Genomic DNA, 18,818 nt, shown 5'->3' on the forward strand with positions numbered 1-18,818 from the left:
GCATCCTGAAGTCGCTGAATGTTTACATTGAGTGACTGTTCCTCTGGACACTAACCTGGTTTCCTGGCAACAGCACCATCCTAATTCAGACTTCTTTTTTTCAGGCCTGCAACAATGGAGTGCTTTGTGACAACATGCAGATCCTGCTCCTCCTAGTCCACCTCTTACTGTGTAAATCAGTCCACTGCTTTTCTGTTTGTGTGCCAATCTTCTGTAAGTTTGGCTATGATATAATAGCTTCCAGATTTTGATTGACCACTAGATCTTGGCCAGCTGAGTAGGGAGTATATTCTGCATCTCCCTGCTGCAGCCAGTCTGCTTGCTCCAAGGGTGTCTCTCCTCCACCCTCTTTTCCTGACTTAAGCAAGCATTACTTACAAGTCATGTAACTCCATGATCAGTGTCACTTTGCATTTTTAAAAGAGGTTTTAAGAAAAGCTTGATTCTTCCTTAGCTTTGTGAACGGATTTTGTTGTCCTGGAGTAGTACAGTTGGCTCTTGCCTGGTTTTTGCTTCTGGGAACTGGTACCGTACCTTTTGGGTGTTGTCTTCTCAGCTGGACATTGCCCTATTCATGACCACTTGTTGCCAAAGGAAAGGCACAGAAAGCATCCTGAAGTCCTTGGGAATTGCACTTGGTTGGAGCTCTTGAGGACCCTTGCCCCCAAAAGGTGTTTGTTGAGAAAAGTAGCTGACACTTGCTTCCTTAAGCTCTGAAGATCTGTGAGCTTGGGCTTCATGTGCCTTGAGGATGCTCTCCGGGGCACTGCCTGCACCCTTGGGTGCACACATGCTGACATAAGACAGTTGGCAAGTTTTGCCTGAGCATCCTAACTGTGATCTAGGTTTCTTAAGTTTACTGGAAAGCTTTGATTCTTTGGTCCATTACCCACCCCACCCCCACCCCCCACCCCCCACCCCCCCACCCCGCCACACACACACCCAATCCTGACAGCAGACATGACTTGGGAGATGTTAGCTGTGTGACAGCTGTTTCTCTTTCCCTACTTTCGCCTTTTCCACATCTGATCTCGAAATAGAACTTGAGCCCTGGGATTCTGAGGTTTTAAAAAAAATGCTTTGCTTAGGGTTCAGTTAAAGCAGTGGAGTCCTTAGCAGATCTTGTGACTGTGACAATTCTTGGGGTACTTTCTATTACTATTAATTTTAAAGAAATACTGTTATTATATCATGCAGCAGTATTTTTAAATGAAGCTACATGCAGTGCTTACAGAGACACCCTGATTTTCTGTGGGTTTCCTGGGCATTACCCTCACATGGCCTCAGGCCTGTGAAGTCAGCAGAGCACAGGTTGCAGTCCCCTCTTGGGAAAGGTGACTAGGGTCAGACCTTACGATCTGGATGGATTAGAACTGTTTTTCTGACCCTAGTGTCAGAGAACCTTGCTTTTTTCCAGCTCTTTCATCCCTTCCTGCTGTTCTTATTTATGAGGTGGTCTCCGTCATTCATTACTTTCTGCTCTGTGTCAGATAGGATGCGGTGGTGAATGTTCAAAGAGGAACTGGGGAGATAGTGCCTGGAGAAGTTCTAGTTAGAGCAATGGGGCAAGTGATTGGCAGTGATGTACACCGGTGCCTGAGGTGCAGATTCAGAGACCGTCCACCAAAGAATGAGCAGTGATAAGGTTAGAGACACCACAGTAGAGCCACAGACCATCAGCAGGTGCCCACACATCTGAGTGGTTTAAGAGAGGTCATGTGCAGGACTGTAGGCATGAGGGAGGGATTGGGTAACACTCCAAAGCAAGTTGGAATTGACTACTGACTCCACAGCCCATTGCTGTGTGAGCTTCCTGTCCTAAGGATGCCATGAGGGCTGCTGTCCTAAGGCAATGAATAAAATACAGTCAATGAATAAAATACAGTTGTCCTGAGATACCCATCCCTGGTGTCTGCCAGCTACGCTTTGTAAGCTAATTTGATGTGGTGTGTGCAGAAGAATGGTGTGTGCAGAAGAAGCCATAAAAGTTTTAACCAAGGGCTGGGTCAGCTTCTCATAACCGGAGAGTTAACCGGTCTGCAGAACAGCTTTGTAGTGAGTTTGAGGCGCTCACATAGTAGTACACTGTCTGCTAAAGCCCATGAGACAGCAATGAAATGAGAGTTCACCATGGTTAAACTACATACTTCCAATCTGTGCCCGATGAACAGGAGTTCTTTGTTTCTTCCCTACCCCTGGCTTCCAGCTCTGCTCAGGTCTGCAGAGCCCTATGTCTTCATGTCTTTGTGGGGAATGCTGGTCAGCTGAGTGGAATTTGGGATGCTCACCTGGCAAGCCATCTCTTGTCCAGAATAGTCTGTTAGGACCTTCTTCTAGGTACCAAAAATCCTTTATGTATGAGCTGCTCTTGTCTTTGTGACTTATCAAAGCCTGTGGTAAGCAAATGTTGCAGAAGTGCTACCACCGTGGCCTGTAGAGTTGTCTTTCTGTGAAAGGGCTGTTTTACCAAATTCCTTGCCTTCCTAAGGGTTGAAATGACCTTCATACAGTGGTTCGTCAAAGTTGGCACTTGGATGCCTCTGAGTAGACGTATACCATTCAGAACTGATTGATTTATATTTACTGTCTGATTTTCAAAGGCATTTGAGCTTTATTTGACAATGAAACATGCCTCATAGTCTGGGGGGAAAAAGCTACATCTTGTGCCATCTCAGAAACAGACTTTGGAATGGAAAGAGCATTTGTGACTCCATCCCTAAAACATATATCTGCATAGAGTGCTGGTGCCTGCGTGCATGTTTGATAGGACATGCCAAATTTCAGAGGATTTATGAAGCTGTGCTTGCCATCGAAACCACATTCTATCTTAAGAGATTATATTTATTGGGAATGTAACTATTGGCAAAATTTTACAAAGTTTGACAAGTGGTCAATAAATCAGCAAAATGGACTGGTGCTTCCTTGTTTTGAACACTGCCACGTACGGCCTTTTGTGAGCTAGTGCGCCTGTGAATGTGTGGACTGCCACCAGTGCCTCTTTCTAATTAACTTCTGGTTTTTCCAGGACAGAATTAATTTCTCTGGCTCTGAGACCCATGCATCTTTGGGGGTGGTTGGTGCTGGTATTACAGGTATGAGCCACCATACCTGGCTTGCATCTGTTTATTATTAGCTTTGTTTGGGAGGCCAGCGCCCACCTTTTAAAGGGTTCCTATGAGGAGGAGAGAGGAATAAGGAATTTGTAGAAAGATAGTGGAGATGAGACAGACAGAAACACAGGATAGCTTCGGGAAGACCTGGATCAATACCCAGCAGCCCCTTCTCTCTCTTCAAAAGGGCTTTTTATAATGCCAAGGGGCAGGGCAAAAGACCTTTCCCTTGCTAGATCAAAGCACACCGCACAGCCTAGTGCAGACTCTTTCTAAACACCTGGTAACCACATACATGGTCAAGCCATCCCCTTATGTAGCCCTGCTTGCGTAAAGCAAGCTCACTAGGAAACTTCTGTGGGCTCCCACAGTTTTGTAGTATTTTAATTAAGAAACCTGGGTTGTTAACTAATAGTAGTAGAATTATTCTTAGTAGAAATCAAACATTTTTAGAGTTTGATAAAAGAAATGGGAAAGGTTTTTTGTTTTGTTTTGTGTTGTTTATGTTTTTAAATTGCTGAAGAATTTGCTTTCATATGTCATTTCAGTTCCAGTTACTATGGCAATGACAGCAGGGGCAACAACCACCTTTCCTATGAGCAACCATACCCGGGAAAGAGTGACTGTGGCCAAGCTCACACTGGAGAATTTTTACAGCAACCTAATTTTGCAGCATGAAGAGAGAGAAACCAGGTACAGTAGAGGCTAAAGTTTCTTAGTGCTCTGTGGCTGGTCGGACCCGCCTGCTGTTAAGTCTCCTGCACTGCAGTACACCTGGTTGCTTGTTTCATTTCCTGGATTCCCAGAGTCGTGTGCACATATGCTTGTATCGCATATTAGTTGTGTTTAGCACAGATCTTTCCAGCATTGTGTTACGCCTTTGTGCTTTCCTTTAGAGAGATGGCTTTAGAAATTACTCACTAATGTAGAACATTAGTGGTGCTGTGTTTTATTAGTGGGAATAGAGAAAAAAGAATGGCATGTCCTTTTGCTTCAGTGAAACTTGGAGTGTAGTAAAAGAGCTGGTGTGCACAGATGCCCTGTGAGAGAGTGGGGAGTGGCAGTAGGGGGACCAAAAAGGACACGTGCTTTGACTAGTGAAATGGGAGCACTTCCCAAATGACAGTGACATTTGACCAGGAAGAGCATTCTTCACACATAATAAGAGGAAGTGGAGGAGGTAGAGCAGGATGTACCAGGTCTCAGCATCCTAGGCTGTAGCTGCTCTGCCACATGGCAGTGTTGCAGGCCAGGCTGGCCTTGGGAGTGCTGGGATAGGTCGCCAGGCTGGCCTTTATCATTCTGGCAGTCTTCTGCCTCAGTCCACTGAGTGCTGGGATTGCAGTTGAATACCAACGTGCCCAGCAGGAAAGTCTTACTTTTAAAAGTCGTTCCAGGGATATTCGTGTTCAGACATGATAGAAATGGATGGATACAAGTTTTGCAGATTAAGGCATGATTTCATGAAGTATTGCTCTTGTGGAAACTGAGGAAGGGGTGCAGTAGATTTGACAGGCAGGAAGTCTTTCTCTATTGATAGTCCCTCCTGGAGGGTCCTCCTGCTCCTGCTCATTCTGCATAAAAAAACTGGAACTCACCCACCATGCAGCCCTGAAGACCCTTTGGTGATAGCAGGCACAGAGGCCGGTACTGAGTGTAAATCTCACTCTGAGGGCTGGGCCTGGGGAATAGTACATCAGTGAAATCCAGCAGCAGGCACTCAGCCTGAGATAAGCACTGAGAGCTAGTCCCTGGTTTCATCACCATCACTGGGCTGCAGAGTCTCTAACAGGGTTCAGATACAGTGGTAATGGATTTTCCATGGGGAGAAAGGGAGTGATCTTAGTACTGATTTAAAAAGGAGCTTATCTTTGGTGTGTTCTCATGAGTAGCAGATATAAAGAGTGTGGTAGTTGATCCTCAGTCCTCGACCCATTTGGGTAAATTCAGGAGTGTTGGTCCAACTCTGTTGTTTAATCCAAAGCTAACTTAGGATGAGTTGTCCAGATATACGATTAGGAAAAAAACCAACATTGTCTCATGAAATACTATTCACTTAAGAATGAGTGGCAAAACGTGTTCCACAGCCCTTGTTACCATTTGCAACCCCATCCGAAATACTTGGCTTAACTAACCACGTTTTAAAAAAGGAAAGGCTGAATAGCCACACTTGGCTTTACCTAGGAAAGCAAAAGTTCTGCTCAGTGGTTATTATCCTATACATATATGACTTTTCAATCTCCAAAGAATTTTAATAAAATATATGCATTTGCCATCAGAGTCCTGAGTTGGAAAAGTCATTTTTTATTGAGAGATAAAACAATAAAGCTTTGGTCAGTATGAAAATGCTAAATCTAAGTATCTCAAGAAAGAATCCTGATCGTAGTGAATAGTTGAATCTTGGTTCAGTTTGAAAGATTTTCTTAGCATAACATACTCAATGATTGGTTTGATTAAATAACTAGTTCTTAAATGGAAATAGGAACATATTTAGAAAGTCTAATTGTTTTTTCTTTGGAAAAGGCAGAAGAAATTAGAAGTGGCCATGGAAGAAGAAGGATTGGCAGATGAGGAGGTAAAGTAACCATTTATACTAAACCATGTCAGCTGACTATGTGGCTTGGCTATGGTAGGTTTGTTTTTCCATCTGAATATGGCTTCTTACTGTGTTGTGTTGCCATTGTGGGTACCTTAGGAGGAGATGGCCTTTCCCTCCAGGAACATCACATTTTCTGAACACCATCCACAATATTCTGTGTTTGAGACAAGGGTAGGCTCTGGACATCATCTATCCATGGTGTTCTGTATGTGGGGGACAGAGTTAGATGCTGGACACCATCCACCCACCCTGTTCTGTGTGTTCAGGACAGGGTTAGATGCTGGACACCATCCATCCACCATGTTCTGGGTGTGGGGGACATGGTTAGGTGCTGGACACCATCCATCCACCCTCTCCTGTGTATGTGGGACAGGATTAGGTGCTGGACACTGTCCATCCATTATGCTCTCTGTGTGTGAGACAGGATTTGCAAGTGCGTGGCGGCGGTGGTACACGCCTTTAAGGACCTGGAGGGCGGTACATACAGGCAGTGACGAGGCAGTCACGTGTTTGGGTTTACAACCAATGAGAAGGCAGAACAGCTAGACTATATAAAGACATACACACAGGAAGTAGGTCCCTTTTCGGAGAGCTCTCTTGACTGAAGAGGATCGCTGAAGCAGGAAGGGTGAGGCTCTTAGCTCTGACCTCTTGGCTTTCTTCTCTGAATCGGCTCTGTGTTTCTTGTTTAATAAGACGGTTGGATACATCTACACATCCACCCTCTCCTGTGTGTGTGAGACAGGATTAGGTGCTGGACACTGTCCATCCACCCTCTCCTGTGTATATGGGACAGGATTAGGTGCTGGACACTGTCCATCCACTATGCTCTCTGTGTGTGGGGGACAGGGTTAGGTGCTGGACACCATCCGTCCACCCTCTCCTGTGTGTGGGGGACAGGGTTAGGTGCTGGACACCATCCATCCACCCTCTCCTGTGTGTGGGGGACAGGGTTAGGGGCTGGACACCATCCATCCACCCTCTCCTGTGTGTGTGGGACAGGGTTAGGGGCTGGACACCATCCATCCACCCTCTCCTGTGTGTGGGGGACAGGGTTAGGGGCTGGACACCATCCATCCACCCTCTCCTGTGTGTGGGGGACAGGGTTAGGTGCTGGACACTGTCCATCCACCCTCTCCTGTGTGTGGGGGACAGGGGCAGGCTCTGGACCTGTCCGTTCATTCCTTCTTCTCACATTTTTTTTCTGAATATTTTTAAATAGTTTACTCCCTGATTTAGGCTCCCTTGCATCTCGCTGATTAATGTCTTAAAATGGTCTCTTCCTCCTGTCCCCAGTTTTTCTGCACTCTGAAAATAAGTCTGGCTAACTATCCTTCTTGCCTGTGATGGCTTCAGTGAGATGTCATGCCCTCCTGCGCCCTCCCCCCTGCGCCCCACTCCCCTGCACCCTCCCCCCTGCACCCTCCCCCCAGCCTCTGTTTGTGTGCTTGGTTCCCAGTTGGTGGTGCTGTTTGGGGAGGTTCAGGAGATGTGGCCTTGCTGGAGGAATGTGTCCTGGAGGCTGGCTTTGAGAGTTCCGAGACTTAGTGTTTCAAGTTTGCTCTCTCTGCTCCTTGCTTGTGGTTGAAGATGTCCTTCTGCTTCCTGCTTCTGCTGCCATGCCTTTGCTCCACATCATGGACTTTAACCCTCTAGAACTGTGAGCACAAAGTCTCTCGTGAGACTTGGTTGTGGTGTTTTATCACAATAGAAGGGTAGTCAGTATGATGCAATGCAGCTTCTTTACTAGTGACCTGTTTCTCTGCAGCCTTAGCTCTTAGCACCCCATCCAGCTTTGACCAATACCGGATTGCTCTGATTTTCCCTGCTTGTCTGTGGCCCCTGTCATGCTCTATTTCTGCCTCTTGAAGCACTTTCTCCTCCCCAACATCTCGCTTCACTGGGAAATCCTCCCTAATCACTCAGCTACTTGTCCTACATTCTACACTGACACTGTTTCTGTCCTTGTGATAGCCTGAAAACACTCTTCCCAGAGAGTAGAGTGCATCCTATCTTACTCAGCATCGCATCCAGAGCAGGAAGAGGGCCAGAGTGAATACTTTGGTAGTGAATGAACAGTGGGCCTCCTTGCCTTCAAGGACTCTGTGAGTTGGAAGGAAGTGGGGATCACACGTGCATGAAAACCTGTATACATTATAGAGGCTGCTAGTATAGTTCAGGGCAGAGTGCTTGCAAAGCCCCCTTCCAGCAAGTAAAAAATAGGTATGCATTATGGAGTATAGCAAACTTTAAAGGTACACAGACTGTAGACGGAAGTTTCTCTGTCTCACCTAGCCCTGCAGTCCAGACAAATCTCTCCCACCCAAGCTCTCCCATATGCTTATAAAATAATCATTCAGAGGCTTATATTAATTACAAACTGTTTGGTCCATGGCTCAGGCTCATTACTAACTAGCTCTTAGAACTCAACCCATTCCTATTAATCTATGTTTAGCCATGCGGCTTCATGACATTGCCTGTTCTCTCCCATCTTGCTTCTCTGGTGGCAGCTTGCAGTTTCTGCCATGACTCCACCCTTCTTCATCTCCATCTTCAGTTTGAGTGTACCACCTAGCCTTATTCTGCCTCGCCATTGGCCAGACAGCTTTATTTATCAACCAGTGAGAGCAAAACATATTCTAGCACACAGAAAGACATCCCACAGCAACAGACCCCCCCCCCCAATACAAGGGATCAGAAAAGGTTTTATGGAGAATGTAGCAATTTGAATCTTAACTGATGGATAGAATTTACTTCGCAAGTTAGCACTGTATACAGAAATAGTGACTGTGCATGCAGAATAACAAGTCTGTTTTAAAGTGGGCAATAGGAAAGGCAAGGGAGATTGAAGGCGTGGAAAGCTAGTTTTAGGGCAGCTAAAAAAAAAAAAAAGCTTTATTTTCTGGATGAGAATGAGTTTTAGCCTAGGCTGACAGACCGTTTAGTAGTCAGAAAGGAGCTTGAAATGAAACCACTGACCACCAAGTGAGACTAAAACCAAGTGAGCTAATGCATTCCACAGCTTCCTTCGCTATGTGCCTGTCCTTTTAGCTGACATCTTATGGAGGCTAGGAAAGGTTAAAGTTATTTACATAAAATTAATAAGCATCTTAAAACCCTATTTTATCTTGTTAAATTTTAGTGAGAGGAGTAATTTAAGGCCTGCATTCTAGTCCATAGAGAAAGGTGAGCACATCTTCCCTTAGTTTTTCACATTAATATTATAACTTTCTTATACTTAGTAATGATTGTGCTGACAAATCTTTTGTTTTGCTTTGTTTTTATTTTATTTTATTTATTTATTTTTTTGAGACATGGTTTCTGTGTGTAGTCCTGGCTGTCCTTGAACTCAGAGATCTGCTTGCCTCTGCCTCCTGAGTGCTGGGATAAAAGGTGAGAGCCACCACTGCCTGACCAATACAGAAATCTTAAACACAGGATCTTAATTTAAAGTCAAGGGAGAGGTTACCAGACTAGAAGCCCGCAGCTGAGCACAGTGGAGACTCTACACTGAAGGACATCCTGCACTCTACAGCAGGACCCCGCCTCAGGGAAAAAGGAGAAAAGAAAGGAAAGGAGGAGAAAGTTAGGTTTTTTGTGATACGTTTGTTCCTCACACTTGATGTTAATGAAGACCTGCCATTTGTCAGCTACTAAGAGCTCAGGATCTACCAGGTCAGATGACAGATTACAAAACAGTTGCCCCTCTGTTAGCCCAGTGTGGACAGGGTCCTGTAGTACGAGATCTGGAAGTCTGGACTTTTGTATAATTTTTTTTAAGCTGCTTTAAAAAATATTGCCAAGTGATGAGAGAATTTAAAAACCAACTTGGAGTCCAGAACTGCCTGGGAATGCCTGTTTGTAGCGGCCCTTGGCGCCCCCTGGTGGGCACTAATGATTTTTTTCTTAATTCTTGTAAATAGCTTGTAGAAAATGTCAAATCATTTTGCTTCTAAAAGTCAGTGGCTTATAATATGTTTTTAAACATCCCACTTAATTTCTGAAAAGTATTTTAAAATTTCTGTGTTTATTTCTAGGCTCTGTGCTTGGTTTTGATTATGTTGTATATAAAACAAAACAAATTCTCTCAATCTTAATGTTGGAACTGTCATTATAAGGAGTTAGAATTTCTTGTTTCTTCAAATAAATAAATAAACAAACAAACAAATTTTCTTGTGGCTGTGGGGTGTATGTGAGGCCAGAGGACAACTTGAGGTGTCCTCTGCAGTGCTGCCTACTTCCTTGTTGACCCAGAGCTCACTAAGTAGGCTAGGCTGCTTGGCCAACTGGCCTCAGAAGTCCACCTGTTCCTGCCTCCTCAGTGCTGTGATTATAGGTGTACGCCACCACACCTGGCATTTTGCATAAATTATGGGGATTAAACTCAAGTCCTTATGTCTGCAAGATAAGCATTTTATCAACTGAGCTACCTTCAAGTGCAGTTTTTCAATGAAAATTAATACCCTTAATTCATTCTGTAATAGAAAGTGGTCTGGAAATGGTTCATGAGTGAACTGTACGATGGTTAAACTGTGCACAACAGTGGCTGACATGAAGTTGTTAGCTGAACCCTTAGAAAAATCCTGACTGCTTTATAAACACCTGGGCATCCTGCAGATTGAACAGGAATGGAGTCTCTAATCCCAGCACTGGGGAGGGAGAGGCAAGAGAATTGCCAGCTACAAAATGAGATTGTCTCAAAACACAGGGGGAAGATATATGTTAATCAACACGAGTCATAAACGATGGATGTTTACTAATGGGAAAACCAAAATAAGTGATTACAGCTGCAGAAGAAAACCATGAAGCAGTCGTCTGCCCACATCCTTTTCTTAGGAGAGGAAAGGATGTGTTAGCACAGGGATCTTGTTTCAGTACACACTCTGAGCAGGTACAGTAAATGCTTTTCATGGGCTTTAAAAATGTGATGTTGCTCTAGCTACCACTGGACTGCAGTACTGACTGAAGGGCTGAAGTCACTGACTAGGCTTTCCTGGGGCCAGTGCTCTGTTGGGAATGATGTGATGTCCCCTTTTGCTGTTGAAGGGCTGTGTTCTGGCAGACATGAGCACCTATCAGATACTCAGTGACTGTAATTTTTTTGGTGTTACTGTTATTGTTTTGGGGTGTTTGTTGCTGTTGGGTTTTTGTTTTTTGTTTTTTGGGGCTTTTTTTTGGCAAACTCTTGTCTGTAGATCATAAGCACATTTTATGAAGCTGCACAGTCAGGTTTCTTCTTTCAGATGAGACATGTTTCTGTAGCCAAACGCTACTGTGCTATTTTATAACCATGAAAAGGAAAAATTCAGAATCATCTTCCACATTCTTGTGTCCATTTATTATGTGTAATTAGAAATTAAAACAAGCCCTTTTATTGCCATGGGGGACACAATGCTATAGTGTCACCAAGTGGCCTTTAAAAGAGAACTCTATTCTGGAACTTAAAACAAGCAAAGTCTCAGAGCTGTAGGTGGTAGGGTCTTGTAAGAGAAGAAAGCATGGGGCACTGTGCTGTGAAGTCTATCTTTGCTTTGTAATGATACGGATGAAGTTGGTTATTTTTTTGTTCTTTGCTCTGTGGGGGCCCACCACTCAGCTCCCAAATAAATACACAGAGACTTATTCTTACTTATGAATGCCTGACCTTAGCTTGGCTTGTTTCTATCCAGCTTTTCTTAATTATCCCGTCTACCTTTTGCCTCTGGGCTTTTACCTTTCTTTATTCTATACACCTCTTCTTCCTTCTTACTCTGTGGCTGGCTGTGTTGCTGGGTGGCTGGTCCCTGGCGTCCTCCTCTCCTTTTTCACTCCTCCCTCTTCTCTTTTTCTTCCCTCTTGTATTTATTCTCTCTGCATGCCAGCCCCGCCTATCCTTTCTCTCTTGCCTAACTATTGGCTGGTCAGCTCTTTATTAGACCAATCAGATGTTTTAAACAGGCATAGTAACATAGCTTCAGAGTTAAATAAATGCAACGTAAAAGAATGCAACACATCTTTGTATCATTAAACAAATATTCCACAGCATAAACAAATGTAACACATCTTCAACTAATATTCCACAACATTTCCCCCTTTTGTCTAAATAAAAATGAAAGGTTTTAACTTTGACATAGTAAAACTATATACAACAAAAACAGTTATCAAGTAAGAATCACATTTACAATATTCAGTCCATTTGTATTTAGCAAACTCAGAGAAAATATTCCATTGTCTATCTTTTCTTAGTGAGTCCAAAGTTTTACACCTAACTTGCTTTCTATCATAACTAAGGAAAATTATAACTCTAACTATTTAGTCTTTAACTCCATCAAAGACCCCAGAAGGATGTAATATTACCTAACAACAGAGACACCTAGCTGCCTGGACAGTCACCCAAAGTTCTTCTGCAATGTTGGGACATCCATCTTCAGCCTACAGGCCTAGAATATCTTGCAGATTCTTCTGTGAAGCAGGAATCTTGAAGAACTATCCTGCTTTGTCTTGGCAAAGTTCAACAGTCTTTTTCCTGTGTCCTTGCCACATTGAAAGCAAACTCCATATGGAGTTTCTTCTATGCCCATCATCCTTTTATGAAGAAATTGGTGTCGCCAGGAGCAGATGTGTCTCATTGTCATGAAAAACAATAGATTATTAAACATCTTAAATGCCATATTCTGTAGGTCTTTGAAGTGTTTGAAAATCATCTGTCTAAAATATACCTGTTTAACCTTGAAAACATAGCTAATGTGACTACAAGTTTGATTATTATAGATCAACTACTAACCTCGTTTCTTAATTATACATTGCATTTTTAAATGAGCTTCATAAGCACAATACCCCAAACAAGAGTAGAAACATATATACAGTGTAATGAAAATAACTTTAGATTTGTATCAATATACCAAAATCCATGCCAATGCAAAATATCTGAGATTAATAGTTGTCTTTTTATCCTGTATTCCCCTAAATGATAACAAACATCCATAGTCCACCAAATAACCAGCAAACACTCATTAACCCAACTCTTGGGAATGTGAGTGGCATTTTCTTTAGGTTAGACTGCTTCCTGTTGTCTGTGGGCAAAGGCATCTTTAGGAGTCCCTGAAAAAATTCATATAATAGCCAAGTCCTAGGAAGACCAGCTGTAACCTTTGTTGATATATATCACCTGTCAAGATTCAGGAGGTCTTCCCCATCAAACCTGATCCATATCAACCCTGAAGGAATCCACAGCCTCTCATTTCCTATGGAAACAAAAGCAAAACCTCTTCTCTAAAGCAATGCATTTTTTGAGTTCCATTTTGAAGTTAAGGCATTCTTAAAATATCTAGGCTGGATTATTTCAGCAGTCCTTTCAACCCCATGCCTCTCAGCAGCTGATGTTTGCTTATCAGCAATCAAAATATTCAAAATCAACACAGTAACATACATGATCCAGACTTCCAGTGTATTTTCCATCTCTATGTGGCTTATTATTTTTTATATTACTTTACTTCTCTCTTTAAAAACTTTATTATTTTTAAATTATTTACTTCTTTTTATGACTGTCTATATCCTTTTTCTTTTCTTCAGCCTATGTACATTGTTAAACACACTGGAACCTGTTGAGAGGTTTTTTTTCCATCTGGACCTGTTTTACTGTGTATCTCTAGTCTTTTTCTTTTCTTTTTAAACTATATGAACCTTTAAACTGCTAAGGGGTGGCCTTTGCCAGCTTTAGCAGCTGGCTCTGCTGGCTTCTTGGGTGTGTGACTGCCAAGCCTAAAGCTTGAGGCCTGGTCAGAGGTGCAGGACTGGGAACTGCATTCAATCCCCCAGAACTCTAGAATGCTGATGCTTGAGCTGTGGCATTTTTTTGCTTAACTCCCCCCCCCACCCCACCCCCGCCACCACACACACACACCTTAATGTACTGGCTGCTCAAGGGCTTGCTGTAAGGATTCCTGTCCATTTTTTTTTTTTTTAAAGCTTTCTCGGGCCCTAGGAAATTCAAACTTCATGTTGGTACGTCAAAATGTAGTTGGTTATGTTTTACTCTTTGCTCTTTCGGGGCCTGCCACCCAGCTCCCAAATAAATACACAGAGACTCATTCTTACTTATGAATGCCTGGCCTTAGCCTGGCTTGTTTCTAGCCAACTTTTCTTAACTTAAACTGTCCCATCTACCTTTCACCTCTGGGCTTTTACCTTTCTCTGTTCTCTGTTCCTTTCTTTCCTTCCTTCTCTGTGGCTGGTTGTGCAGCTAAGTGGCTGGCCCCTGGTGTCCTCTTCTCCTCCTTTTCTCATTCCTCCTCTTCACTCTTCTTCTATTTATTCTCTCTGCCTGGCAGCCCAGTCTATCCTTTATCTTCTGCCTTGATATTAACCATTCTGCTCTTTATTTGACCAATCAGGTGTTTTAGACAGACAAAGTAACACAGCTTCACAGAGTTAAACAAATGCAACATAAAAGAATACAGCACATCTTTGCAGCATTAAAACAAATATTCCACAGCATAAACAAATATAACACATCTTAAACTAAATATTCCACAACATGTAGATGTGATTTTTAGCTGCATTAGACTATTTAAAGGATTAAAGTTTTCCAAACTCCAAGATAAGTGCAGTCTATTTTTTTAAAGTAAACATATAAAACAGAATTTACTATATTTTCATTTCCTTATTGCTGGTTCCTACCCAAAGATGTGCGCGCGCGCGCGCGCGCACACACATGCACACACACATACACACACGCACACACAAATCAAATTGGGGACTGGAGAGAAGGCTCAGCAATTCAAAGCACTGGCTGCTCTTGCAGAGGGCCCAGATTCAATTAATAACACTTACATGTCAGCTCACAACTATTTGTAACTCGAGTTCCAGGGGATCTGACACCCTCTTCTGACCTGTACACACCAGGCATGCACATAGTGCACAGACATACATTCAGGCAAAGTATCCTTATGTACAAAATAAAACAAATTTAAAGTAAAAAATTAATGCAGCTTCAATGAACTGTGTGAACTGAAGACATTTCTTGCTTCCCTCCTACTTCTGCTACAAGTATTAGAATTCTGTTTTGATGATACACAGACTTCTAATTAGACACCTAACTATCTACAGTAGACAAACGGGCACAGGACAGGTGAGTGGCTCTGCTTAGAGCTGCGTTTGGGGGCAGTATGTCTGAGCTGATGGGTTGTTAGGACTTGTGTACCTGAACTCAACCTATGAAAGGTTGATGGGAGTCATTCAAACATGAGTAGGAGTTGAATACCTTCAGTGGTTTTATATCCTACTGTGTGCTGCCTCTGCTGGGAACTATCCCTGTCATGAACCTGACTTTTATTAGATTAGGAGTCAATGAGGTTAGAACAAGAAAATGAATGATTTCCAATGCATTCTTTGGGTATTTCAAAATGTTGCTTATTAATAGTTCCTATTTTGTTATCTTTTCTGAATCAGATTATTCCTGTGATATTATTGACTTGGATGGTTTTTGATTGGTTGGTTGGTTGGTTGGTTTTGTTTTGTTTGTGAGACAGGGTCCCTATATAGTCTTGACTGACCTAGAACTCACAGATACCCACCTGCCTCTGCTTCCTGAGTGCTGGAATTGAAGGTGTGTGCCACCATTCCCAGCTAACTTGGATATTTTAATGATACTTTGTGATTTTTATTTTGCAATTTCATGTCATTAAAAAGTTGTGTGAAGTTTCACACAGTTTGCTGAAATTTATGCAAGAATCAGTTTTACTCTAAGAAATCCCCATGGAAACACTGATGTTGTGTGATTTTTGCTGGTCACAGGTTTCAATAGTTACAACAGCACCTAGGAAAGTAAAGAATTGGAGCAGATTTCCTGACAAAGTGAAAATAAGTGTCAGGAAGCAGAGCCCAGTGACACGTGCCTTTAACCTCAGCACGCAGGAGGACTGACATGAGTTCCAGTCAAGCCTGGGCTACTCAGATCTGGTCTCAAAAATAAGTAAATAAACTCATATCAGAATACTCTGGGCATTTGCATTATCTAAGTTTTATTTTTGTGAGTTAAGTTACCACTCAGAAGGCAGCGACTTACACATATAATAAACTGGTTAAGATGACGTAGTCTATAAAGTCTCCTTTCAAGGGTACAGACTTAACAATTGTTTTAGAAATGTTTTCTTAATACTGTTTAATTGTCCCCTTACTTAATAAATAATTGATGTTGGCAACTAGGTTATAGACAAGCATATAATAATTAAGATACCATACCTCTATCCATTCATTTATTTAAAATTTTATGTGTGTGAGTGAGTGTGGATTTGTGCATGAGAGTGCAATTCCTGAGGAGGCCAGAGTCACCTGATGCCCCTGGAGCTGAATGTGGATGCTGGAAGCTGAGCTTATGTCTCTGCAAGAATATCGCAGGTCTTAACTGCTGAGCCATCTCTCCAGTCACTATGCCTTTGTTTCTTGTTGTTTGTTATGCTTTGTTTTGTTTTTCTAAGACAAGCTTTCTCTGTGTTGCCCTGGCTACCCTGGAACTCACTCTGTAGATCAGGCTAGCCTTGAACTCCACAGAGAGCCACCTGCCTCTGCCTCCTGAGTGCTAGGATTAAAGAAATGTGCCGCCACCACCTGTCTTTGTTTTTATGTATATCATCTTTTAACATTATGCATGCCTTTGAAACAGCCTTACTTTAAAATCATCTTTTTAAATTCTATTTTTAATAGAAAAAGTTACGCCGATCACAACATGCTCGTAAAGAAACAGAGTTCTTACGGCTCAAGAGGACCAGACTTGGCCTGGATGACTTTGAGTCTCTGAAGGTTATAGGGAGAGGAGCTTTCGGAGAGGTGAGCTGCTTTGTTCACGTCACCACTGTTGAAAGTAGATGCAATAAATGTTTAAATATAGTTCCTAAGCTCGAGGTCATAGGTCAGTTGTTGGTAAGAGTGCTTGCCTAGTATCCACAAAGAGCCCTGCATTTGACTCAGTATCATAGATACCAGGTGTGCCTTGGAGGAGGTGGGAATAGGGGGTGCATTGGGGGGGAGGGCTCGGGGGGAGGAGGGAGGACGGGGGAATCCGTGGCTGATATGTGAAATTAAGTTAACTATAAAATAAAAATATTAAATAAATAAAATTAAAAAAAAGAAACCAAGTGTGATGGCACACCTCTGTATCTTAGCCCTTGGGAGATAGAGGCAGGAGGATCGGAAGTTCAAGATCATCCACAGTTACATAATAAAAAGTTCAAGGCCAGCCTGGGCTGCACTAGACCCCTGCTTCCCATCAGTGTGGGGACGGTGTAATTTTTTTGATATCGTTGGTAGTAAATTCTAAGGTTCAGTAAAGGAAGCACTTAGGTTTGTGCTCTAGGTGCGGCTGGTCCAGAAGAAGGACACGGGGCACATCTATGCCATGAAGATCCTGAGGAAAGCTGACATGCTTGAAAAGGAGCAGGTGAGTCTCACACGTACAGTGCCAAAGGCCTCTCGTGAGAGGACTCAGAGTAGTGTTGATGTTGAAAATTATAAAAAGAAATCTAGCTTACTAAATTTATAGTCTATTTTAGCGTTTTCAGTTTACAGGTTCAAATTTCAGCTTCTCCAACTTTATAATGTCTGTGTTAGTTTGCTCAGTTGCTATTAGAAAGCGACACAGGCTGGACCATAAACAACAGAAGCCATTGCTTTTTCGTGGTTCTGTTCAAGGTCAAAAAGTTCAGTAGCTTTTAGTGTCTGATGGAGCAGACCCAGGATCCCATGAGCACTGCTGCTGTCTCCTCCTGTAAGAGCACTGGTCCCATCACAGCACACCAGAGTCTGCTGACTGCAGAGAGGCTTAAGGAGATAAGCGGAAGTACACAGCTTCCTTGGGTCTGCATATTTAATGAGAGGATCAACGTCTGTGTTTCAGTACTTTCTAAAACTGCAGACTTCCTGCATGACTGTTAGGGATGGATGATTGGAACAGGTCAGTTATCTTTTCAAAACATGCTCATCCAGGTGGCTCATATCCGAGCAGAAAGAGACATTTTGGTGGAAGCGGACGGTGCCTGGGTGGTGAAGATGTTCTACAGTTTTCAGGACAAGCGGAATCTCTACCTGATCATGGAGTTTCTTCCTGGAGGTAAATAGCAGAGGCAGACAGACCAGAGCTCATCTGCATATGGAATAATTTTATCTGCCTATGCAGTAAGAATGTCAGCTAGTTTTACTACTGAATTTTATTGCGTTTAAACATAGCCATCGTTTTTCAGTATTTCCTTCCAGAACAGTGGAAGATGATTTGGCCACAGACCATGTAGTTTTGAAGGACTATTAGGATGACATCTTATATACTGCCGTTCTGTGTTCACTGTAGCCCAGGGTAGAGCTAAGGGACGTAAGTCTGTATCCAGAAAGACAGAATTCTGGTTTCCAGGTGTGCTTGTTCAGGCTTGGTGCTTCTGAACTCTGCTCTGCCCCTGGTAACTTCACATGCACCCCACTGACACCATTGCATGCACTTTGCAAGGTGGTTTGAGGTACTGGGCAAATCATGAAACTGCAGATCTGACATAGTCTGCACGTATGAAGGGAGTCTGAAGAGAGTCCCTTTAACTAGGTACGTGCTACCACACACCCATAATACCAGCACTAGGGTTCCAGACAGTTACTAACGTTCATGAAAAGTGGACCTGTGACTGAGGCTTCGGGTCTGTTGTAGCTAAAGTTTTCCTGCCTGGCCCACAGTCAGGACAAATCTCCCTCACCTGCCAGTCCCACAGACGCTCAGACCCGACCAAGTAAACACAGAGACTTATATTGGTTACAAACTGTATGGCCGTGGCAGGCTTCTTGCTAACTGTTCTTACAGCTTAAATTAATCCATTTCCATAAATCTATACCTTGCCACGTGGCTCGTGGCTTACCGGCATCTTCACATGCTGTTTCTCATCGTGGCAGCTGGCAGTGTCTCTCTGACTCAGCCTTCCACTTCCCAGCTTTATTCTCCTCCTTGTCCCGCCTACACTTCCTGCCTGGCCACTGGCCAATCAGTGATTTATTTATTGACTAATCAGCAACACACTTGCCATACAGACCATCCCACAGCAGTCTGTCATCTCACACCAGCAAAGACTAAAGCTGTTGACCCCAGTGGTGAACAAAGC

The 18,818-nt window shown here is 43.0% G+C and overlaps 1 protein-coding gene across 5 annotated transcripts in view; it reads left to right on the forward strand.

Annotated features, from left to right (window-relative positions):
• Stk38l (serine/threonine kinase 38 like) overlaps positions 1 to 18,818 on the forward strand; it is a 71,074-nt gene that overhangs the window by 41,573 nt on the left and 10,683 nt on the right. Inside the window, exons 1-6 of one of the 5 annotated variants that reach the window (XM_052719773.1) lie at positions 1,690 to 3,092; positions 3,659 to 3,803; positions 5,634 to 5,685; positions 16,393 to 16,515; positions 17,042 to 17,125; positions 17,671 to 17,794. In XM_052719773.1, coding sequence (XP_052575733.1) covers positions 3,670 to 3,803; positions 5,634 to 5,685; positions 16,393 to 16,515; positions 17,042 to 17,125; positions 17,671 to 17,794 — 517 coding nt within the window. In that variant the 5' untranslated portion in view covers positions 1,690 to 3,092; positions 3,659 to 3,669. Of the gene's footprint in view, positions 1 to 1,689; positions 3,093 to 3,658; positions 3,804 to 5,633; positions 5,686 to 10,447; positions 10,601 to 16,392; positions 16,516 to 17,028; positions 17,126 to 17,670; positions 17,795 to 18,818 lie in introns of those variants that run through there. The other 4 variants (XM_052719771.1, XM_052719774.1, XM_052719776.1 and 1 more) reach the window with 4 other exon arrangements.

This window comes from Peromyscus californicus, unplaced genomic scaffold (genome assembly GCF_007827085.1).
Source record: "Peromyscus californicus insignis strain IS unplaced genomic scaffold, ASM782708v3 Scaffold_6__1_contigs__length_162567912, whole genome shotgun sequence".
Taxonomy (NCBI): Eukaryota; Metazoa; Chordata; class Mammalia; order Rodentia; family Cricetidae; genus Peromyscus; species Peromyscus californicus.